The sequence below is a fragment of the Pipistrellus kuhlii genome, unplaced genomic scaffold, assembly GCF_014108245.1.
Source record: "Pipistrellus kuhlii isolate mPipKuh1 unplaced genomic scaffold, mPipKuh1.p scaffold_m20_p_9, whole genome shotgun sequence".
Lineage (NCBI taxonomy): Eukaryota > Metazoa > Chordata > Mammalia > Chiroptera > Vespertilionidae > Pipistrellus > Pipistrellus kuhlii.
The window spans coordinates 21,913,618-21,937,559 of record NW_023425595.1 but is presented as its reverse complement, the minus strand read 5'-3'; the positions used below and the strand labels follow the sequence as shown (position 1 = coordinate 21,937,559).

The 23,942-nt window shown below is 53.8% G+C and overlaps 1 protein-coding gene across 10 annotated transcripts in view; it reads right to left on the bottom strand.

Moving 5' to 3' along the window:
- Window positions 1-2,774: 2,774 nt before the first annotated feature.
- ABCC8 (ATP binding cassette subfamily C member 8) overlaps window positions 2,775-23,942 on the bottom strand; it is a 71,306-nt gene continuing 50,138 nt past the window's right edge. For 4 of the 10 annotated variants that reach the window (XM_036427541.2, XM_036427542.2, XM_036427543.2 and 1 more), the window contains exons 18-39: window positions 23,086-23,121; window positions 22,119-22,217; window positions 20,955-21,039; window positions 20,196-20,276; window positions 18,499-18,636; window positions 16,946-17,071; window positions 15,831-15,930; window positions 15,392-15,633; window positions 15,115-15,281; window positions 13,994-14,063; window positions 13,114-13,271; window positions 11,124-11,216; window positions 8,085-8,187; window positions 7,432-7,545; window positions 6,979-7,099; window positions 6,732-6,862; window positions 5,763-5,841; window positions 5,500-5,608; window positions 4,993-5,096; window positions 4,098-4,231; window positions 3,564-3,626; window positions 2,775-3,023 (exon numbers count right to left, since the gene is read on the bottom strand). In XM_036427541.2, coding sequence (XP_036283434.1) covers window positions 2,886-3,023; window positions 3,564-3,626; window positions 4,098-4,231; window positions 4,993-5,096; window positions 5,500-5,608; window positions 5,763-5,841; window positions 6,732-6,862; window positions 6,979-7,099; window positions 7,432-7,545; window positions 8,085-8,187; window positions 11,124-11,216; window positions 13,114-13,271; window positions 13,994-14,063; window positions 15,115-15,281; window positions 15,392-15,633; window positions 15,831-15,930; window positions 16,946-17,071; window positions 18,499-18,636; window positions 20,196-20,276; window positions 20,955-21,039; window positions 22,119-22,217; window positions 23,086-23,121 — 2,491 coding nt within the window. In that variant the 3' untranslated portion in view covers window positions 2,775-2,885. Of the gene's footprint in view, window positions 3,097-3,563; window positions 3,627-4,097; window positions 4,232-4,992; window positions 5,097-5,499; window positions 5,609-5,762; window positions 5,842-6,222; window positions 6,263-6,731; window positions 6,875-6,978; window positions 7,100-7,431; window positions 7,546-8,084; window positions 8,188-11,123; window positions 11,217-13,113; window positions 13,272-13,993; window positions 14,064-15,114; window positions 15,282-15,391; window positions 15,634-15,830; window positions 15,931-16,945; window positions 17,072-18,498; window positions 18,637-20,195; window positions 20,277-20,954; window positions 21,040-22,118; window positions 22,218-23,085; window positions 23,122-23,942 lie in introns of those variants that run through there. The other 6 variants (XM_036427535.2, XM_036427537.2, XM_036427536.2 and 3 more) reach the window with 4 other exon arrangements.

Below are 23,942 nucleotides of genomic sequence, written 5' to 3'. Positions count from 1 at the left end.
ATGGCTTAGGCTCCAGATTTTGTGGGGGGGGGGGTTCCCCCAGTTCTTGGCTGAAAGGGAAAGGCTGCTTGGTCTGTATTGTGGCAGTACTAGCCCCACTCCCTTTGTGGGGCTCAGGATCCATGTGTGTTCATTGGTTGATGTGGGGGCTTGAGGCTGAGGCTGGGAAGTGAAGGACAGTGGGTTTGTGGGCCTCAGGAGGGCCAGGTGTGGCTTTCATATTGAGTTTTCCTCTTTCTCTCCCATATCCACCAGCAGACAGAACACTATGACTTAGAATAAGCATGATCTTGGGCTGAAATACCAGAGGTACAGTGCCTATGGTGGGAAGGGGAAAATAGGGTGAGCAGAGTGGAGAGCTCAAGGAGACAGGATTACAGGGGCAACTACAGCTGTTGAGTCATCAGAAAAGGAGACTTGAAAATCGCTGTCCTCCCTCAAAATTTGGGCACTACTGCAGAAACCCTTGAGGTCCAAGAAGGATGGACTAGTAGTGTTGTGTAGATCCAGTATAGACACTGAGTAGAACAGAGGCAGTCTTTGATTTCATGTAGGGAAGAGTCAGTTCTAATAGCCAGAGGTGACCTACGTCTGTAGAGTATCCAAGTCAAGGTTGGCAGATCATGAGGGATCCTACAGAGAAGTTTGGGCCAGGACTGCCTTGGACAGTGGTTGGCAAACTGCGGCTCGTGAGCCACATGTGGCTCTTTGGTCCCTTGAGTGTGGCTCTTCCACAAAATACCAAGTGCAGGCATGTACATCCAGTGCGATTGAAACTTCGTGGCCCATGCGTTGGTTTTCGGCTCTCAAAAGAAATTTCAATCGTTGTACTGTTGATATTTGGCTCTGATGACTAATGAGTTTGCTGACCACTGGCCTTGGGCATCCCTGCAAGACTTCAGTGTGGAGCCTGCACCTGCTACTTCCCTTCAATTCCGTGGGGGTAGGTGAGCATAGGAGGACAGGGATCCTCTTCTCCTCCTAAGCTCTGGTCCTGGGAGCTCCCATAGTGGAGGGAGCTGCTGGGGCCCCAGAAGCGTCTCAGAGCTGGAAAGGCTGGCCCTACTCACAGTGTGGCCCTGAGGCCTCAGCTATTTCCTGCTCGACCCTTTCCAGGTGGACGAGTCCACTGTCCAAAGAGCCAGCCTCCTGCCCTGCTCCATCCTGTACCTCCTCATACTCACCTCCCTCAAGTCTCTTTCTTACTCAAAAAACTTCTCCATTTCCATTTTGTTCAAAGGCTTATCCCAGACTTCTTGTCCTGGCACTTAAGGCTGTCTGATTTTATGTCACCCATCCAGCACTAAATGGGCCGGTTTTATCCAACTCTGCCTGTATAATTCCTACCCCTCCCATGCCCAACTCGAATCCTACCTCTCCCAGGCAGCCTTAAAGGACTGTCCCTCTCTGAGCTCCTGTGACTTCTAGAACATCCAGAAGGGCTTGTGGTGGGCCCCTCTCCAATGACTGGTGGGGTTTACTTATGTTGTATGGCTCTGACCCCCTTGCAAACAAGATGAATGCAGGCCCAGGGCTCCTGGGATCTGCACCCTCAGGGCCTGGAACAGCCAGTACTGAAGGTAACATGTAAATGATAATAAAATGATATGCAAACGAGCACCTGCCATTTCTTGGCTGAGGGCAGGTATGCTCTTCTGTTTCAAGATGCGGATGGAGCCTGAGGGCAGCTGTGGCATGCACTGTGCTCTCCCTCTGGAGGGCCACCATCTCCTACTTCTGAATGCCCCTGCATGGAGGATGGAGATGGGGACATGTGGTTCAGACCTAGCCAGTCAGTTTGTTCCAATCCTCTGGTCACATGACTAGGGGCAGGGATGTGACCCAAGTTGGTCAATTGAGATTTTTGCTGGAACTATTAGGAGAAAGCATCTCTTTTTTTTCAGAGGGGTAGGGTGTAAGCTGGTGTTGCTAGTGACCATCTGTCGTTGGGGAGGGAGAGGAAGATGGAACCAGAAATAGAGACGCATCCTGATGTCTCTACACCTGGATCCAGTGTACTTGAAGTAGCACACCTCCTGCCCTTCTCAGTCACATGTAATAATAACTCCAGTTTTTGTTGAAGCCACATGGGGTTCCTGTCATGTGCAGGGGAAATAGTGCATTTCAAAGAGGGGTTGAGTAATCCAAGGTACTTGGGGTCCCACAATTTCAGTTCAGGAATTAAAGTGAGAAGGAAGGGGACCGAGCTATAATATAAGGAAATTTGCCTCTTTACCTGATGAGATAATCACAAAATGCTATCACTCTTGTTATGTGCTGCCCCAAAAAGCATATGTTGAAGCCCTCTCCCCCGCAATGTGACTATAATTTGGAGATAGGTCCCGTGAAGAGGTAATTAGGTTAAATGAACGGGAGGGGGCCCTAATCCACAATGACTGGCACCCTAACAAGAAAAGAGAGAAACAACACGGGTGTGCATACAGAGGAATGGCCATGTGAGGACATAGCCAGACAGCAGCTGTCTGCAACCAAGGAGAGAGGCCTTTGGAGAAGTCAAACCTGCGATATCTTGATCTTGGACTTCCAGCCTCCTGAGCTGTCAGAAACAAATTGCTGTCATTTAAGCCATGCAGGCCTTCCTAGTCTGTGGTGGCAGCCTAGGACGCCAATACCACCCTCATTTCCCAGACAAGGAAACCCGCTCTGCCTTAGCTCATACCGCTTCTTCAGGTCTGCTTGATGCCAAAATCATGCTGGCTCCACTGGACCCACAGTCTGCCCAGCCCCCTGCCCACCAGATCCAAGGCCTCTGGTAGGAAATAACCAATCTCTTTATTTACAAGTGATTTACAAGTGATTTTAGAAAACCCAGGTGGGAGGTGGGGCCAGGCTGGGGCATGGGATGGCACTGGGGCTCCGGGAGGTCACTTGTCTGCGCGGACGAAGGAGGCAAAGACGCTGTCCTTCCGGCTGAGCAGCTTCTCCGGCGTGTCGAACTCGAGGATGGCGCCACGCTTCAGGACGATCACCAGGTCTGCGCTCAGGATGGTGTGCACACGGTGCTGGATGGAGCAGGAGGGGGCTGGTCAGGGTGGTGGGGGAAGGCCGGGGCAGCCGAGGGCATCCTTCCTGCAGCTTGGAGGAGGCGGCGGCGTGTGGCCAGAATGTCCTGGCTCCGTGGTGACTGCCCTTTCCTGAGGTGGCTGTGATTCCAGGCCTTCCCTTCACTAATGACGTCCTCTCCCTTCACTAGGTCTCAGCTCTGCCTCAGACTTCAGGCTTCAAGCCTCAGAGACCCCCACCCCTCATTTCCTATGGAGATTAACCCTAGCCTAGCTCACTGGGCCTTGGGAAGGGGTGAGGTGTGGGAAGGGATGGGGGAGGAGGGCTTGGAGCTTGAAGAAAGAGAGGGGAGGTCTGAGGACAGCAGGTACAAATCCTCCCCACTCCAAATTCTGCAATCCAGGGTCCCCGCAAGCCTTGTAGACTCCTTGCCGTGCCCTGCCCCAGGGGCCCCTCCCTCTTGATCACCAGGTCCCAGTGAGCCCAAGGGCTGCTCTTTCATGGGGGTCCACCCTGCACCCCATGCACAGGCTCCTTACCGCAATGGTGACCACCGTACGGTCTGCGAAGGCCGTCATCACCACCTTCTGGAGGATGTTTTCCTGCCAGGTTGGAGCGGCAGCTGTTGGCGCACCTGCCCTGTGGTTGTGGTCTGGCCTAGCTTTGGGGATGTGGGGCCCAGGGTTGTGGCCCAGCTCCCACCTGACCCCAATCCTAGTCCCACCTCCTCCCTCTGTCTGGCCCTAGTCCACATAGGACCAACCGGATTCCTAGCATTCAAGGAGTTCAGTTCTGTGCTTGTGCGTGTGTGTGCGGGCTGGGAGCTTATGCGGGGTGTGCTCTGGTGGGGGACAGGGATGGAGTGGCCATGGATCTGTGTGCAGCTTGTATGCATGTGGCTTGTGAACATGCCCTCGCTGGAGTCAGGGTGCCCAGCCCTTTGCCTTTTTGGCCACAAATGGCCTTGATGTTCAAGGTGACATCTTGGACTTGGGGGCCACTTTATGCAGATTTCCCCCTAACCCACCCACCCTCTCCAAGCCCCCCACCCCTTGGATGCACCCAGGACCAACCGTGGCCATGTCGATGGAAGCCGTGGCCTCGTCCATGATGAAGATGCTGGTCTTCCTCACGAAGGCCCGCGCCAGGCAGAACAGCTGCCTCTGGCCCTGGCTGAAGTTCTCCCCGCCTTCTGTGATGATGGCGTCTGAAATCAGCCCCCGGAGAGGAGCAGGGCTAAGTGAATCTTGGGTTGTGAGGAGAGCAGACAGGGTGGCCTGAGGGGCGGGGGCTCAGGAAATGTCTGTACAGGAGCGAGTGTGTGAGCGTGTGTGGTGAGTACAGGTGTGTAGGGTTGCCGAGCCTCATACAACATCACGGATGCCACCTGCACGGATTACAATGAGAAGAGCACCCCGTGGAGTGTGTGCTACTGGGGCCCGGGGCCGTTCGGGGAGGGTGTGTGCACTGAGTGTTCACTCCGTGAGCGGGGAGCCTTTGTGGCATGATTCTCTGAAACCGAGGCGTGGCCAGCCTCTGCTGCCAAAGGGGCCGCAGCAAATGCAGCTACCCTGGGTGAGCGGTCTCTCAGGAGCCTGCATGAGCACCCTGTGCTTGTGATTCCCCAGACGGTTCTCTCCTCCCTCTTTCCCGAACTGGGCAGGCAGGTGGACAGGGAAGGGCAACACTACCATGGTATCAGGAGCCTGGAAGCTCCGTCTCACAGGGACCCCTACTGTCCTCTCGGTGCCAGACCCTGAACTGACCATTGTGTGACCCGGGGCAAGTCACTTGACCTCTCTGAGCTCCCGCATGGGGAGAGCTAGGACCAGATGGTCTCTGGGGTCCTGCCAGACCTCAGACTCCAAACTCTGGATAATCCTAAGGCACGAGTTTCCCCTCCCCAGCCCCGACGGACATCTGGGCGTCCGCCAGGGCCTGACCAGCAGCTCAGCCAGCAGGAGTTACCGAGGCCTCCTGGCAGCGCCTTCACCACCAGCTTCAGCTGCGCTATCTCCAGGGCCTCCCACAGCGTGCTGTCGGAGCACTTCCGCTCCGGGTCCAGGTTAAATCTGGGGGGGGAGGGGTGACACAGAAAGCCCTGTAGGGAGGGGAGCAGGGTCCTGGCTCCATCCCCACAGGCCTTGTAGAGGGTGGTGAGGCTGGTGAAAGGAGCAGTGAGTAAGAACTGATTGACTTGGGAGTATGGCTGGGAGATGGGCCCTAAGGTGGTGGCACCCAAGACCTGAGGGTAGGGGTACCCCTAGGGACCAGGGCCTGCCCAGGCCTAAGGAGAAAGAGAAGGAAGGGCATGGGGCAAACGCCTCTGAAGAACCAGTGCCAGCCCCTCGCGCTCCTGGCCTCCCCCCTCCCCCCCTTTGTGCTCCAGAGTCCCCGGCTGGTGCTGAGCCAGGCCTGGCCGGGGGATGGGGATGGGTGGTTGAGGGTGGAGTGGGTAGGGGGCCCGAAGCTCACCGGATGGTGCCGCTGAAGAGGACGGGGTCCTGCAGGATGATGGAGAGGCGCGAGCGCAGGGTGTGCAGCGGCAGTTTGGCGATGTCAATGCCGTCGATGATGATGCGCCCTGCGTGGAGACCATGCTACAGGCGGGGCCCTGTGACGCTGGGACGTGGGTCCCCAGGAGGATGCCGGGGAAGACAGTGATAGCCAGGCCTCCTGTGACGCCTGGCCACACGCCAGGCCTGCGGTTTCATCTGATGGCCGGCCATACCACTCACCTTCAAACATGTCCACCATGCGGAAGAAGGCGAGAGAGAAGGAGGACTTCCCACTGCCGGTGCGGCCACAGATCCCAATCTGGAAAGAGAGGGGCGGGTAAGCTGTGAGGGCGCTGGGAGCCTGGGAGTGCCGAGAGCCTCTGGTGCTAGCTGTGGGGGTGTGCACTGGGAGGTCACTGCGCATCTCCTTGTCCCGGCTTTCTCACCAGCTTCCGCTTGGCCAGGGCTGGGCCCCGTAGTTGGACTTGTGTCCTGCAGTGGGTCAAGAGGGGGCTCCCATGGGGACCCGCGAGCAAGTGCAGGCGTAGATGCCCATTGGCCAGGGCCTGGGCGTGGGCCGGGCTGTGCCCGGTACTTGCTGCAGGAGAGGTGGGGGCACTAGTGTGTCCCCCTGTGCATGGGGGTGGCAGGAGGCCTGGGTAGCTGCGTGAGGTGTGCAGGATGTGTCTGTGCATCCCACCTTAAACTGGAGCCATCTCTGTCCGCATTGCTTCCTGGCCCTTGGGTACCAACAGAAACGACAGTAAAGAACGAAGACAGAGACAGAGATGGTGACGAAAAGATGGAAGGAGAGGGGCAGTGGCAGAGAGAGCAGAGTGGGAGTGAGGAAGAGGGAATCAGTCAGAGAGTAAGGGCAGAGAGCCAGCCGGGGGTTCCCTCCCCGGGACAAGGGTGGCCTCACACTCTGCCCCTAGGCCCCTGCTCTGAAGCTCAGGGGCCAGTGCCCTGGGACAGTCTGACCACTTGCAGTGCTGACAAAGCTGCTGTAACCAGGGGAGTCTGAGGTGCCCTCCTTGGTGAGTGAGTGAGGGCCGCAGGAGGAGAAGGGGAGAGGGAGGCAGGGGAGAGGTGGGCTGAGCCCTGTCAGGTGAGGGGCCTGGGGGCTCTGCATGGGTGTGAGAACTGAAGGGCCCCAGAGGGCCCCGAGGTGACTCTGTGGGTGGCCCGGCCGGCGCCCTCCGCCCTGACCTTCTGTCCTGGGGAGATGAGGGCGTTGACGTGCTTCAGCACGGGCTTCAGGGAGCTGTCGTAGCGCACACTCAGGTTCTGGATTTGGATCTTCCCTTGGTCCGGCCAGTTCTTGGGGATCAGCGAGGGTGCTGGGGGCCAGACTGGGGGTCAGCCACCAGGCAAGGGCCACAGCTGGTATCCAGGAGTACCCTACCCCTAGGCTCTCTCCTGGCCCTCTCCCCAGAAGCCCTCCTGCACCCCTCACCCAGCAGCCCCTCGTAGCTCTCTGCCTCAGTTTTCAGGAGCCCGTGGATGCGCTTCACGGCCCCCAGCTGGATCTCCATGTCCGCCAGGTTCCTCACCATCCAGTTGAGGTAGTTGGAGACCTGTGGGGAGTGAGCTGGTCACAGTCTGTGGCCACGTGGTCTATCCCTGGCCACCAGGATGCTCTTCTTGTGGCTGAGGAGGGGCTACCCTCTCTACCCCAATATCTTTTGCTGCCCACTGGCTGGCTGTTCAGATGGCCCTTCCCAGAGACACAGGAGTTCCTCATCCATCATCCATCTGGGGCGTGGGCTCTCCTGCCTGCATGATCCTTCCGGCATCAGACCCAAAACAGGTTGGGTAAGACCCGGGGGTGTCTCTTGTGGGAGAGGTGCCCTGGGATTCCCTGTATGTGGTTTCTGATCCCTCCCCTGTCTTAGCCACTGCCACTCACCATGAGGGCGTAGGTGAGGCCCAGGCCCACCAGGCCGGCAGAGAGCCCCCTGTGCAGGGAGTTGGAGATGGAGGTCACGGCCGCGATGAGGACCACACATGCACCAATGTACTCCTGTGGAGGGACGGGGCTGGCTTGGGCCCTTGGGGGCTGAAGCCACAGTGACTTCCCCCCGCCCCTTCAGAGCAGAGAGAAGCTCAGCTGAGACTCAACCTCGGCCCCAAACTCAGGTAAATGTCAGCACACACAGGAGGCTTGGAAGGCTGGAGCCCCAGGAGACAGCGTGCACACAGCTATGCTCCCACACATGTACACAACGTAAGTATCACATGACTCACTTCATACACACACTCATCACAGTTCAATACACACCTATTCCCACTATTCACACACACACACCTCAGATTCCCAGTCCCCAGGCAATAACAGGGGGAAGAGGGGGTTTCGGTCAGACACTGGGAGGACCATCTGGGCTGGGAGAGGCAGGATATCTCGAAGACCCCCACCCCCACCCCCCTGTGTGTGCACATGAGCTGGTGGTATTCCACACTCTTCCCACCCTCCGGTCCATGTTTGGCCCTGGCTCTGCAGAGCTCCACACCCCTATCAGAACCCCCTGTCCTGGGCCCGGATTGGGGGTGGGTGGCACTTGCCATGCGGACTTCTAGCCATCTGTTGGCAGCCGTGAGGAAGAGGGAGGCGATGTTGTTAGAGTCCGTGTATTCGAGGAGCTTCTGCTGGAACCGGGCCTCGTACCTGGAGGGAGGATGATGGTCTGAGGCAATAGCCTTGGTTAACACAGACTGTGGGAACCTGCCCTGACGCTCTAAGGCAGATGAGACCTCTCTGTACAAGGAACTTGGGTGGCTTCTTTCCTGCCCTTGTGCCGTCATCACTTCCCTCCATGGGGTTACTATGCCTCTTTCTGACCAGCCTGGGCTCCTGGCATCACTCTCCTTGGCCCCCCCTCAGACCTGGCTGGCTTGGGCACTTGTTTGATGGTGAGTAATGGAATGAATGAAAGTGGCTTCAGCGCTGGTCCCGGGGATGCAGTGAGGGGCTCAGAGGGACTCCAGACAAGCCTCGGAAGGCACTGGCTTTTCATTCCTGGAAGGTGTTTGTTCTGCTTCGTTATTTCTGGGTGGAGGGCCTGTGATGAACTCTGTGTGTGAGGAGGGTAAAGGGAGTCTCTGAGGCAAGGAGCGTGCATTTGCGCAGCAAAGGTGGATGTGGTGAGGTGATGTGGTTGAGGCGGGCGTGAAACCCTACGTCTCAAGTGTATGTGCTCGAACAAGTGTGTGTGCCAGAGGGGCATGTGAAAGTGCAGGTGTGTGCGACGGGAGTCCACAGGGTGTGTGACCGTCTGCGGGGTGAGGGTGTGAGGGTGTGTCAGCTTCTAGGGCAGGTGTGTGATGGTGGAAAGAGCCCCAGCTTTGGGGCCATGTGGACCCAGGTTGGAGTCCAGCCCACTCCTCACAGGCTGTGTGTGTAGATAGAAGACTCAGTTTCCTCATCAGATGGTAATAGTTCCTACAGGGACTGCCACGACCTCTGAGCCCAGTGCTGAGTACTCCTGAAAGGTTTTTTGGGAAAAAGCAGGGCCTCCTTGAAAAACCAGGTCAGACAGGCCTGGGTTCCAAATCTAGAACCAGTGACCACTGTCTGTGTAGCCTCGAATTGTTTCCTCAGCCTCTCTGGGCCTCTTCTCTTCATCTCAGTAGGGGGCTGCAGTAACTCTGGGTGCAGAGTTTCTGTGATAGCACAGGTACAGTGCTTAGTGCTGGGCCTGGCACTTGGCAAGTGTACGATCAATAAATGCTACTCAGCTCTCAACAGTGCGGGCTGCTGGGCAGAAGCCAATGAATTAAACACATCCAAGGGATGATCATAAAGTTCTTCATTCATTTATTTAAAAACCATTCACTGTGTGAGTGCAATTCAGGGCGGGGGGAAAGGGGGGGACAGAGTGGGGGAAGAGCACCTCGCTGGGCAGCTGGTTCCCTGGCCGACCACAGGCTTGGTCTGGGGCTAGTTACAGGTTGCTGGGATTTACCCGGATCCCACTGAGAGGGTCTGGCTGCTCTAGGCCCAGCCTCAAGCCTTCAGGACACCAGTTGTAAGACAGACATCACCAATATCTAGAGTGGAGGGTAGGCCCAGGGGTGTGGAGGGGTCTGGAAGTTGAAAGAACTGGGGAAGTTTGGGCTTGAGAAGGGGGGAGGGAGGAGACCCTAGAGTCATGTGCCAGGCTCCAAGGAGCATCTGGACAGGAGAAAGCACAGGCTTGCAGGGGATGACCAGGGAGCAGAGCCAAGACTGGAGTGGAACTCAGTTTTACTCGGACAAGACCCCCAAGAGGCTCTCCCACTGGCCCCAGATGCCCCAGGGTGTGAACACCAGGGGCCCGGGCATCTCTCCCAGGGCTGCAGCTGGACCTTGGGGGCCAGGGGAGAAGATGTCAACCTCCTTGGACCCTCCCAGCTGGTCCTTGGGCCCTAGGGTTACTCTTGGCCACAGGGCTTGGTGTTGCATGGCTCCCGTCACACCCTGCACAGCTATGCCATCCTAAAAATAACCTGGCTTCACTCTCCAGTTGAGGCTTAAATACCAGAGCCCCACTATCTGGGCCAGGGGTGTCTGACCTGTCTGGCTGGAGGAGAGATGCCCTAATAGACCAGTCAGAGACGAATATAGCAGTCCCTCCACTCCCCAGGAAGCCTCAATGCTCCAATTCACCCAACTTCACAATTCAGGGTAGCAAGATGATGGCAGGGGCACTGAAGATTTCAGAACTTTCCTCCAACCTGGTGAATTCTGTCTACCTTTTGAGTCCTAGCTCCACTGCCACCTTCTCTATGAAGTCTTCCATGACTGCCCTCCCCTTGTGTGCTCCCACAGCTATGTCCTGCCAGGTGCTTTCAGAATACCTGTCAGATGGTTGGTCCTGGCCTGTTCAAAGTCTGGACTGTAAGGGCCTCCAGGTCAAGGGCTCATCTGACTCATCTCTTTTTTAGTGCCTGGCATGGGGCTTAGCACATAGTGCATGCTCAGTAAAGGATATTGAATGAATGAGCAGATTCAAGCCTGGGCTTCAACTGGCTTTACAACAGAACAGTAACATAAGCTCTCTGAGCCTCAATTTTCTTGTCTGAGAAATGGGGATAATTACTGTCACTGCCTTGGAATGCAGGGCAGAGTGAATGAGATGGGCATAGAAAGAACTCGACAGTGTTTGGCTTACAGAAGGTACATGCTATTGACTGTGAATCTAACCTATGATCCTTTGGTGTGCAGGCTGATGGCTATCCACTGAACAACACCGGCCAGAGCTAGGAGATTTTCAAAGATGGCCTCATGCTTGCCCATATGATGTAAGGTCCTTTCTAGCATTGATATGTGAGTACTTGTCCCAGCCTTGTTTGTTCTGAAATTCTGCCTTAGGTCACAGGGGGTCCAGGCTTGGCTGTGGGACTCAGGTTTCCTCTCTGGATTATACAGTGGAGCCCACCTGTCCTGGCCCTCTGGGAGACCTCATCTGAGCCTTGGGGTTTGAGGCAGGGCTGGGAGGTGTATGCCCTGGGCCTTCCTAAGTGGAGCCCTGAGATCTGAACCTCATTACCTGTGACCTGGCCTCCCCCACCCGCAACTTTCCCTACCTTTTCCCCGCCCCTCCCCGGGGATGAATCTGATACCTGAAGGCCCGGATGGTGATGAGGCCTTCCACAGTTTCAGCAAAGTGTGAGAGCAGGGGGAGCTGGGTGGTGTCATCCAGCTGCTGCAGGTCCCTGTGCCAGGGGAGCAGAGAGGGATGGTTAGGAGGACAGGCTGCGGGCTCAGCCTGGGTCTGCATCCCAGCTCCACCCCTTTGACCATGTGGGCAAGTGGCTTTGCCTCTCTAGAGCTCAGTCTCTCACCAGTCAATGATACCACCCCATCAAGCAGTTGTGAGGACTGGACAGCTCGTGTTAAGTAAAGTGCTTAACCAGCATGTTGGCACAGTCACTGCTATCCTGGGCATCACCTACCCGTCCTCTATGCCTTTGTCCCTGGGCTGCTGCTGCTGCTGCATAGCCTCCCTCTGCAGGGAGGCTGTGCAGACGCGGTTAGTTCCCTTGCACAGGTGAACCACCTGAACCAGAGGCAGCTGGTCCAAGGAACAGAAAGGCAACTCAAAAGCTTCCTGTCCCTCCCCAGTAATCACAATAGATTTCAGCACATCTCAGGTCAGGTCAGACGCCAAAGATTTCCTAGAGGGGGAAAGGCCAGCAGTTCCCATGGAAACATAATTGCTCCTGCTCTCCACAGCTGCACCTTGACAGGCTGGGGTGCAGAAAGCAGCTTTCCTCCAGGGCCACAGCGGGTGCTGGGGAACAGGGCAGTTACCCTGGCAGAGGAAATGCACTCTGTGGAACAGCTTGTAGTGTTTAAACAGTCACCGTGTTTTGTGACTGTCAGTGTGCTATGGGTACATTGTGGGTACCAGGGCATTCTAGACCAAACAGACAAAACGCAATTTATACAAGTCTTGATCCTTTGGTCAAGGTAATTGAAGCTGAAATGTACCTAAATTTAATTATTACTATTGCTATCAGCATTCTGCCTCCAGTTTTTAAGCAACCTTTGCACTTGGGAAAGGTACTTAATCTTTCTCACCATCACCCATAGTAAGAAATACTTTTTGTATCATAACACACCCCCATGCCGCCCAAACAAAGCTTACTGTTACTATGTGAATATGGTTCGATACTTTCTGTTTTATTTCTTTTCTTTGTAAATGCTGGTTATAATCTGTGATACTGATTTCAGGACTCATGGCTAGGTTGCCATTGGCATCTTGAGAAACGCTGGCCTAGAGGTTCTTTAAAATTGTCCCTACGATTCTTTGAATCTAGGATTTAAATAGAGTCGTTCCCAGAAAAAAATCCCTAGGGAATGTTCTTAGAAAATTTTAAGGAGAAAAGAGGTATGTGTGGCTCCAAGGCCCCTGAGGGCAAATGTGATCAGGAGGCTGGTGGTGAGTGGCTGGCTCCCTGGTGCAGAGGCTCCTGACCCACAGGCTGAGATGTGTGGTTACCATAGCACCCCTCACATCAGGTGCCCTCTGACTTCACGCGCTGGCCATCTGCCTGGTCACTGGACTCATACAACCCTCCTGAGACTCATTTTGTCCACATGAATGAAGGGCATAAGCATGCATATACCTCCCTGATCTAGCAGTTCCATTCCTGACCGTAGCTCCCAAGGAGACAGTCCAGGTATTAGCTGCAGCCTGTGTGCTGACACTTGCTTATATTAGGATAGTTCTGTGGTTGGAAAACGGCAGCTCTCGAGCCACATGCGGCTCTTTGGCCCCTTGAGTGTGGCTCTTCCACAAAATACCACAGCCTGGGCGAGTCCATTTTGAAGAAGTGGCATTAGAAGAAGTTTAAGTTTTAAAAAAGAGAAATTTCAATCGTTGTACTGTTGATATTTGACTCAGTTGACTAATGAGTTTGCTGACCACTGGGATAGTGGAATATGAATACTTCATTTCCTTCATGTCTGTTTTCCTTTTCACAGGGAACAAGACTCTACTACTTTTATGATAAAGACTTATAACAAGGGTACCAAACTGCCCATTGCAAAGCACCTCCCACCCCCTCCCCACCCCCAATCTCGGAGGTTGACAAATGATGCCGTCACCTGGACGCCACCCGGAAGTACTTCTGGATGAAGTAGCACACGATGGCCAGGGGCAGGAGGGCCACGAGGAACACAGGTGTCACGTAGGAGATGACGGCCAGGGCGGAGACACAGAGCAGGGTGGAGCGGCTCAGGCACTCCAGCGTGGATGGGATGTGCTGAGGGAGGGAGATGTGGGAGAGGGAGGGGAGTTTCCATTTTTGATGACCTTTAGTGAGTTACTTGCTGCCAGGTTTTGCTCTGTCACACTATTATAGGCACGCGTCTTATCTCTCCAGCTACACTGTGAGTTCCCTGAGGGCAGGAGGCAGCACTTGGCCTTCTCACTATCTTGTGCAATGGTAAATAAAGAACACAGGCTGAATCAAAAGAAATATTCTCTCCACAAAACCAGTCACCTTGGGCCAGCCAGTGTGGCTCAGTGGTTGAGCATCGACCTATGAACCAGGAGGTCATGGTTGGATTCCTGGTCAGGGCATACGCCCGGGTTTTGGGCTTGTTTCACAGTGTGGGGTGTGCAGGAGTCAGCCAATCAATGATTCTTTCTCATCATTGATGTTTTTATCTCTCATTCCTGCTCTCTTCCTTTCTAAATCAATAAAAAGATATATATATTTTAAAAATCAGTCACCTTGGTTTAGAATATGTTGGAACATTCCTAGAGTGAGCCAGGGGGCTCTTGGATGGAAGCCAACCGGATGTGTTTTCTCGCTCAGCCTTATTATGAGGGCCTCATAGGGGCTGTGGGCAGCATTATAAACAGATTGGGGCCCACTGGGTTCCTCCCCCAGGGCCCAGGTCACACGATCTGGGGAAGCCAGCAACAGACAGGGGCCTGGCCTCTCTCCGAACTGGAGGATTGGGTCACAGTCCCGTGTACCTGGTCGATGGTATTACAATCAGATGAGAATCTGTTCAGGATGCTTCCGAGGGGCGTGGTCTCAAAAAACCTAAGAGGCAACCAGAAGAAGGACCTCATTTGTTCACTGATTATTGAATGAGGGTAGATATTTCCTTCATTTTGATGTCTCTGGAGTCATCCCTGAGTCTAACCTCTGCAGGTCTGTAGCCATCTGGCCTGAGTCCCTGAGAATTCCCGCAGCAGTCCAAACGGGTGCTGGCCCCTCGCTGGCCTCTCTTACTATCAAGCACATGTGTGACCACTGCCACCTTCCTCAGCTGCTCCCCAGGCCTGACACACTCAGCAGCTGTCCTCCCCGGGACATAGAGTCCTCTCCAAGGGACAACCAGTCAGGGGAACAGGGCTCTGGGGACAGCTTGTCAGCTGGCTGACCCTGCAAGGCCTGTCTGTCATCACTCTAGCTGTGACACAGAGCCAGCCTAACCCCAACCGGAGTATTTCAGACCCCCCAGATCTGAGACCAACAGAGGTTATATAAACTTTGAGGACACCTCTCTGGGCCACAGAGTGGCTGCAAAGTAAATATGGAGTCAGATGGTGAGGTCTGGAATTGACAAGGGTGGGGCCAGATGACCTGTTGGCCTGTGGATTCTTAAGCCGAATTGGCTAGCCAGCTGGGCAGCGACTTCTTTTATAACCAAGTGGTATTTGGAGTTTTTATCCATGTCATTACAGAAGATTAGAGCAGCTACACCATGTGCCCAGTGTCAGAACCTGCAGGCTGGTGGAGGGAGGACAGAGGAGAGCTGAACCCATGATTGGAGACAAGCAGGTGGAACCTGCCTAGGGAAGGGAAACTAATGTTTACAGAGCCTGCAGACCCTCACTTTGGAAGACTGTTGAGAAAATTAGATGAGTGAGCCATGTAAAATGCCTAGCACTGTGTCTGGCTGAATAAATGCCCGTTTCCCTCTTTTTTCTCTCCTGAGGAGGACACCTTTACAAATATTTGAGGCTCCTTGAATCATGCCCAACAGCTTGTGACAGAGATTGTATATCCCCATTTTATAGATGGGACAACTGAGGCTCACATACTAGTGACTTGCCTACAGCCTCAGAATGGTGGGGGGGAGAGGTACCTCATGGGAGCCAGGATGATCCGGTTCAGCAGGCTGCGGTGCAACTTCTTGGCCACCTTTAGCCCCGTCCACTCTACTGTGACAGAGGTGACCAGGCAGAGCATGATGCCCAGGCTGCAGAGCACCGTGAACACCATGGCGTAAACGGTCTGGTCAAGGGAGCATTCCTGGGCCAGGCAGAAAATGAGGCAGAGTCCTAGGGGTGTCTATGGTTCAGCCCCCTCTACTCCTAACTTCCCTCCAACCCTGGCCCTTGCCCTGAGGCTGCTGGCCCCACCTGGCTGAGGGAGCAGTTCCTGGCCATGGGGCTCAGAGTCAGGGCACTGTCTGTCCACTTGGCCAGCCAGTAATCAATGGCCACCAAGACCATGTGCTTGAGCAGCTGGGAGAAGATGAGCAGCGACAGGAGCAGGATGCCCGCAGATGACAAGTACTTGGCGCAGGCTCTCCATGGGATCTTGGCTCGCTGGTGCAGCACCGACGACAGGTTGTCCTCCTCCTCACTCTCGGCTGCCTCCTCTGCAGGCCACAGAACACGCCCTGTGGCTTCACATCTGAGGGTGGTGCAAGGGGCATGCTCTCCCCACTTACAGATGGGAAGACTCAGGTACACAGAGGGGAAAGGGTAGAATCAAAGGCATCCTATCTTACCACCCTCAGGACCTCAAACCTTAGACCTCAGGCCATGATTTCACTCCCAGTCCCACTGTCTGTACCTTCTTCCTCTTCCTCATCCAGTAGGAGGCCATCTCTTGAGGACATGGCCCGGGGCAGGCCCTGGGGTGGCTCTGGGACTTTTCTCTCCACAATGGTTTCCTGAAAGACAATGTCCTCAGGTGTGCAGAGGGGAAAAGAGAAGATGTGGGGGCATCCAGCCCTGGTAATGAACAGTGTCAATTTCCAGGTTGCCCCTGCCTCTAGAAGGGTTTAGAGGGACGCATGTTTGTACTGCCTTCTCTCTTTCTATCTTTAAAAAAAATTATTCTTTATTGTTGAAAGTATTACATATATCCCCTTATACCCTCCATTGACCAACTACAGCCTCCCTACTCCTTAACCCCCCTACTGCCTTCTCCATTCTCTAACAGTAGCCCAAAGTTCCTGGGAGAGACACCTCTCCCTTATTCTTAGTCTCTGTGATATGAGAGAGCTGGCAATTCTCCCTGGCTCCAAGGGTGGGCATATGACACCATACTGGCCAATATTCTATATCCTTGGCCACAATGATTTGTTCAGAGGTGAGCACGTGACCAAATTGACCAATGAGAGTCAGTCCTGGGACTTTTGCTAAACAATCCTGAAAGAGGCACTCTCTGACAGCTGTTGATCTGTGAGAATGTAAGCCTGAAACTGCCAATGGCCCTCACTGTTACCATGGGAATGAAGTCAATTTTGAGGGGAGCAGAGCCAAGGGATGGGGAGAAACAGATCCCTGGTGACACTGTTTAACTGCCTGGATCCAGCTCTATCTGAAGTTATAGATAGAGCTATAACTTGGACTTTCTGGTTTCATGAGTCAATAAATCCATAAATCCTATCTTTTTTATTTTTATTTTTTTGCTTGGCTAGTTTGAATTGATTTTCTGAAACTCTGTGAAGTAAATGGTATCTGACTATCTCAGGATAAAGGGAGGGCATCCTCCTGATTCTGCCTTGGGTAGTGGGCACAAATACTGCTCATTTTCTGATAGGAGCAAGTTTATACTCCGCTCTTGCATCTGTCCTTTGGGGGGTTTCCTGGGATCAGCGAGGGCAGGAAGGCCTTTATGAGGTTAGGTCTAGCAGAACATTCTTCTCAGGGGGCGGATGCTTGGTCCAAGGAGATACCCACCTTCTCCAGCTCTTGATCCTGCCGATTCATGAGGGTCTTCCAGTGTTCAAAGAGCTGGCACTCAGACCTCTGGAAGTCCTTGAGTGTGCCCTCCCTCTGGATGGTGCCGTCCTTCATGGCGATGATCTGGAAAGGCAGTAACAAACCCTGCTGAGGGCTGCCCGGGGATATGGAGTGGAGGTCACACCTTGCCAGACTGAGCATTCAGAGGTGGACATATACATCCTTTCCCCACCACAAATGGCCTTTGGTTTTCCCTCATCAGCAAGCTGGTAGTGATAACCTACCCTCACCAATACACTCCCAGGACTTAGGCTTTTGTACATCTGGGGAGTAATTCTCCATGGTTGCCCATGGTTAATAGGAGGGTTTGCAGAGCAACTTCGTGCATTCTGGTCAAGCTGCCTGATTATCTGCAAGGCAACCGTGGCAGCTGTTTTTGTACACTTAGTGGGCTCATTGCACTCTACCCTTAGATGAGAGATTCCACCAGCTTTGGCAAAGCACCTGCTGGCTTAAATGTGTGGCCACACCTCTTTGTAATCAATAAAACTTATTTTATTTGTGATACTCAGTGTTTCACACTCACATGGACTCATGATTAATTTAGACACCTACCCTTGCTCCTTTTACCCCCAAACTCCCCCACGGGGCTTAGGGAGGGGTGCTGGGAGTCCTATCCACTGATTTGCCAATAAACCAGGCACCTCCATGCTTCTCTTCTTTGGATTAAGGATTGTCCTGCGATCTCTCGTCAAGGTCACCATGGAAACTCAGACATGAACCTGCACCTGTTTTAATAGCTTTTTTTTTTTTTTAATTTGGACTTTCCCCCCTTTTTCATAATGGAGGGAGGGTCTTGCTACATGTAGAAGGGAGACTTAGTTAGGGGAAAATAGAAGGGCTAATTGGCACAGGCAGACCTGAAGCTTAGGGTGGACCTCAATTTTCAGGGGCAGCTCTGAGTAGGGTTTAGGCAAGGCCCAGATGTCAAAAGTCACCTGATTTCCATCTTAAAAACTAAGGTAGATGTTGATGGGTATGCAGATTTAGTTAAACTCTGGATTTACAAAATTGCATTTCACCAATAATATGGAAGTCCTATTACTACTGCTATTGTTTGTTTCCAGATGGGGAAACTAAGGCACAAAGAGGGAAAAGAGTAAAATCAACTTGAATCTGACCGACTGGATGACAGGAAGCTGGTTTTCCCGTCCAGTTGGCATCCCAAAGGCCAAGGGGATGAGATATTTAATTGAGCAGGATGCAGAAGGTAGGGACTGAATGTCTACTATTTCTGAGATGTCTCAGTGCCAGCCCTTGTGGTACCCAGGCTAGGATGGGCAATGCCTGCAGCTCTAGGTGACAGCAAACCCTTGGGCTATGTAGGTCTCCCTGATCTGCCCAGTCTGCACGAAGCCATCCAGTGCTGATCTCTTCTGCTTGGTGGCCCTCAGACACTGCTATGAGACATCTCATTAACTTCTTGTAAGATGTCAGACTGCCTCTCCCATCTCACCCTCCTGCAGCTTGATGTCCCTGTGGCCCCTCACCCAGTCTGCATGTGGCAGGTATTGCAGTTTGTGGGTCACTAGGACCACTGTCCTCTTATCGTCTCTGAGCAGCTCAAGGATCCCGGCCTGCATCAGGTGGTCACTCAGGTGGACATCCAGAGCTGAGAAGGGGTCATCCTGGACAGAGAGGAGAAGGTAGGGGCAAGTGTAAAGGGAGGGGGTCACAGTGAGTACAAAAACCAGCAGAGTTATATCAGCTTTGGTCTCAGGGATAATTCGCTGTGTGGCCTTGGACAATATCCCTCAGCTCTCTAGGCCTCAGTTGCCTCATCTTAAAAATGGGGCTGTTATCAGTGATCATTCTCAAATAGTGGTTCCCCATAGTCTATGAAGCCTGAATTTCTTAGCGTGGGAACCCAGGCTAACCTGCTTAGTCTTCCTTTCACTGCTCATCTGTCTTGCCCAAGTTCTCCACACTTCAGGTTTCCAGGGAACTTGTGATTCCAGGCCTTTGTTTACACTGTTCCCTCTGCCTGGAGTCTGATGTGCTTTTGTCTGCCAGGGGAATTCCTACTCATCCTTCAGTGTTTCACCCAAGCACTGGCTCTTCCTGTGTCCTTTCCTGACTCCCACACCTAGCTTGCCCTCCTCTCTGTTCCAGCGGTACCCTGCTCAAAGCCAGAGCTGATAGTTATGTACATGAGGCCCCTAAGAACTGAGATCTCCCTTCTTCCAAAAGAAAACTGAGACCTCCCTGTGCCTGATACAGAGTAGTTCCTTAATAAAGTTTGCTGAAATCAACTAAAATATCCACTTTACTTCTCTCTAACAAGGTTGTTTAAAGTCCACATGGGATCCTGAGTGAGCTAGGACTTTGTGAAGTGCTGTATGTGAGTCAGTTACAGAGTGTGAACCTTACATAGTGACATGTGTTTAGCAGGGAGTGTTTATGTGTGTTGTGGAGAAGAGAGATTAAAGCTGGGGTCAGAGGCCCGAGGTTCCTCTTCTAATTCTCTCTCTAAATGGCCCCCTCTTTCCTTTTGTTTAATTGACATACACTTCAAGGCCTTCCTTCAGGAAGCCTTCCCTGATTACTCTAATTCTCACAGTTGTCTTCCTGGACAAGGCTCCTCGCAGTCGGTGCCACAAAAGTTGACTCTCAGCTGGGCTGTGGCTCTGGAGTATAGATGAGCTCTGCCTCCCTATCTGCACCTTTCAGGCCAGTGGTTTTTCAGTATCAACCACGGCACCTAACAAAGAACTTGGCATGAAGTAGAACAGGGATAGCTAAGAAGTTTGATCTCATGTCTGATGGCTAGTGGTTACCCAGAACACTGTGATGAGAAGGATTCTGAGGACAAGTTAAGTTCCTGTGGGAAAAAATTCTGTGATCAACTAGCAATGTCTGTTGTGGGCACAAGATGGGAAGTGGCAGCACACATTCAATGTACTCGTCATTCTCATAGTCAGGCTAAGTACGTCCTGATAGGTTGGGCTCTCCACTTGCCTTCCCTCATGGTTACAGTGGGTCACTTGCACTATCCTTGTCTCAGTTTCCCCATTAATAAGATGAATAAGTAATATCTCTGGCAGGAGAAGTTTGCTCCTGGTGATGGTGATGGTGATGGTGATGGTGTGTGTGTTGGCATGTGTGTATAGGTGTGTGTGTAGGCAATGAGCCAGGGAGGCAAGCCAGACACGAGGGCCCTGAGGGAGGTGCTGGCTGGTGCACTCACCAGGAAGACGACGTTGGTATGCTGGTAGAGGGCTCGGGCCACGCTGATTCGCTGGCGCTGACCACCGGACAGGTTGATGCCCTGTCACCAAAGGGGAAGAAAGGTCATGCCCTCCTAGCCCTTCAGGAGAGACTTTCCTCGAACCTACTCGATTGTGAGCTCCTGGGATAGAAGCCTAGCTCCGTCCATCTCTTTGTCTCTCCTCACTGTGCACAGAGAAGGCACTTTATGTGCTCACTGAATTCAGTGGGAAGTGGGGCATATAATCTCCAAGTCTTAGATGAGTCATCATAGAGGTGCTAGGGACCATCTGACGTGCGAAAACCAAGACAGAGGATGTAGGGGTTTCATTATACACAAGGAGGACGGCCCCTGGAGAATCCTGTGACTAAGCTGTGGAGGAGGGGCCCTGCCTATGGAGTGAACAGAAAGAGCATAACCCTAGGCCTAGTATTGTGCTGTGGGAACTCCCTGTATATCCTCGGGGCCTGAATGAAGGAGATGCCAGTCATCTCCAGCGTGGGAAGGTGCTAAGCTTTCTGCACCAAGCAAGGCTGAAAACTTGCCACAGACAGCCACCAGCCTGGGTTCAAGGAGATGATTTTGTCCCCATTGCAGGAAGTGCTGCAGCTTCACCCTCTCTTATTTCCCAGGTACCTGTTCTCCATGGCAAGGACCTGGGGCCTGGTGGTGATGGGTGGGGAGTGGGGGAGGTTGAGATCCTCAGCTTTGAGAAAACCCCTTGGAGGCTCTACTAACCCGTTCCCCAATCTGGGTCTGGTCTCCATGGGGCAGGATGTCGATATCCGGCTGCAGGGAGCAGGCTTCGAGAACCATCTTGTACCTGGAGTGGGGTGGGGCGGGCACACAGCTGCTCAGCCTGACCAGAGTGGGGCCCGAGCACTGGCAGAGGGTCATTAGCCTCCGGGCAGCTGTGCCAGGGTGAGCAATGGCTTTAATGGGTCTCATACTTGGGTGCAAGCAAACACCATGTGAGCTTAGAAAAAGCTGAGGGCGGCACGTTACACGGGCCTGGAGCAAGTTAAATATTTGAAGGATGAAATTAGATGGCAGCAAATATGCAACAGAAGTGACAAGAGAGGGCCCAGGGCACCTGTGCAGTGGGAAAAGTGACAGCCAGGGCCCTCGCTTGGGGCGCTGTCAGGGAAAATTACTGCTGGTTGGTTTAGGTAGGGATGCTAATGGCTGGTCAAATATTTGCCCAGCCTGCTCCTCTCATACTTCTCGGGCCAGCTCTTCACCTAGCAGGTGCCAGCCAGAGTGCAAGAGGAGGCATCCAAGTGTCTGGGTGACATGCTCTTGGGGATCAGGCAGCCTTGGATATGAGACCCATTTTGTCACTTATTGGCTGGGTGGCCTGGGGCCAGTTACTAAGCTTTCTGAGCCCTGGTTTCCTCACCTGCAAAGGGAGAATGAGAATAGTACCTGCCTACTGGGATTGTTGTGAGCATTAGAGGAAGTCACGTGTACAGAGAGTGTGGCACTGGGTCTAGTAAGAGCTCAATCAGTGTTGGTGGTTATTGTTCACTGGAGGGAAAGGAGTGCACAGGCTGAGGAGCTGGGGGTAGGGAATCATGAGCACAGAGACTCCTGGGGAGCTGGGCTGGCCATCCCACCAGCCACAGTAGAGGGCAGCAGGTCTCCCGTACCTCCCTCACCTCCTACCCTCTCACACGGGAGTTGGGCTGCCTGATGCCCGGGCACACTGAATTGTTTCCAGATGGACCGTATGGACCAAGCTGGAATCCAGCTTAGCCGGCTGGAGATGGACGGCTGGGTGTGGGGGATGGATGGAGGGGCAGGGCAGAGGTCCGGGCAGAGGGCTGGTGCAGGTAGCTCATGCTGCCCATGATTAATTTCTTCCCCTCCCCCCCAGCCCACCTCCCTCTTAGAGGCTTTTACCGCTGTTTGTTGAAGGGACTCTCAAAGGTGATGTTCTCCTCCACGGTGGCATTTAGCAGCCACGGTTTCTGAGAAGCATAGGCCACGGGGCCTCTCTTCCTGGGAAAAGCAGGGTGGGAGTAGGGAGGCATTTTCAGGGCTCATTCTCAGAGGCACTTGTCCAGGTGATGGCTTAGGCCAGAGCAGGAGATTGGGGCGGTGCTACGGTGGTAGGTACATTTGGCTGAAAATCTGCTCTGTGTGGCCCCTGGTGACGGCTCCTTCCCCAGGGTCTGAGGCAGGCTTGTGTGTTGGGTGTTTGCTGACTAGGGGGACCTTGGCCCTTCCCTGCCCTACATGTTACATGCGCCACCCCTGCAGTGTGTACCCCTTCCTGAGTCCTACACCGAGCCAGGACGGAACCATGCCAACACTGGGCCCCTGGTTTCCCCTTCACTGAATAGCTCTCAAACCATTCAACTTGGACATTAGCAGGGAACTCTCCAAATGGAACTTTTAAAGGAAGTAGAGCCAAGGAAACCACACTTAGTACGATGCAACTTGTGAAGACCCCCCAAATTAAAAAAGAAAGGAAAAGATGAGCTTCAGATAAAAATGACCTGGTGGGGCCCAGCCAATGTGGCTCAGCGGTTGAGCATCGACCTATGAACCGGGAGGTTATGGTTCAATTCTCGGGGTTACAGGCTCGATCCCCAATGTGGGAGGTGTGGGAGGCAGCCGATCAATGATTCTCTCTCATCATTGGTGTTCCTATCTCTCTCTCCCTCTCCCTCTTCTCTCTGAAATCAATTAAAATATATTCTGACCTGGTGGGAAGGAGCAGTTTGATGCACCGTGGCCTCTAAACCACCCCGTGGGCACAGAGCCCCATATGGCTCCTTCCCGGGGCCTGCCCTCCGTGTTCTCCTCGGCCTGAGACCCCCCTGAGGAAGCCGCCCTGGAGGACAGTGCTCCTGGGACACAGTACCTGACGTCTGCCTCGGCTGCTGGCTCCCGCTCTGGGCTGCAGCAGGGGAAGAAAGACACACCGTCAGGGCTCACGTGAGCGGACTGTGCCCTCCGCAGACATTTCGAGTTCCCTCAAACCCAGCATGAGGGTCTTTATCATCCCTGTGACCACGTCTGCAGCCACAAATGCTGCACGGAGGGGTGTGGAGTGGGGTGTGGCCATCCAGGGGGGTCACATCCATGCACTGCTGGAATCCCAGTAGTGTCCAGAATCCATGTGGGTATGTGAGGAGGGTCCCCCGGGGAAGGGTAAAGGGGAGAAGGGAGGGAAGGCGCCATTGGTGTGGGCTCATGGGGGAAGGGGACGTCTTGCATCGGAAGAGTAAGAGGACAACATGTGGCTCCTCCATCAGGTGGAGCCTCTGCATCAGAGCTCAAGTGCACTAGCCAAGGACTCAGGCTGACACAGCTGCACCAACAGCTGGGACAGGGAGTGCTGTCTGGCTGCAGCCAGGCATGGCTGGGCAGGTGACAGTGTTGCCTGCCGTTTGTGAGTGGGAACCCAAGGCTGGTGAAACTCAGGTGGCACCGAGAGAACTGAGAAGGTGTGATTTGCAGCCGCATGTGGTCCTCTCAGAAGACGACAGAGGAATCTGGGATCTGCCCCGAGAGACCCGGGCAGCTGCGGTGCCCATGGGCCCTGGACTGACCTGACCTGCTCCAGCACCAACTATGCTGTCCTGTTATTCTCATCTGCACAAGCGTACTTGTCACATACCACGAGGCCTGATTTTTGGCTCAAGAACTATTGTCTCTGTGGCTAGAGAGGCCGGGCCTGTCATCACAGCCTGGCACTTGGGGACAAGGTGGGAGAAA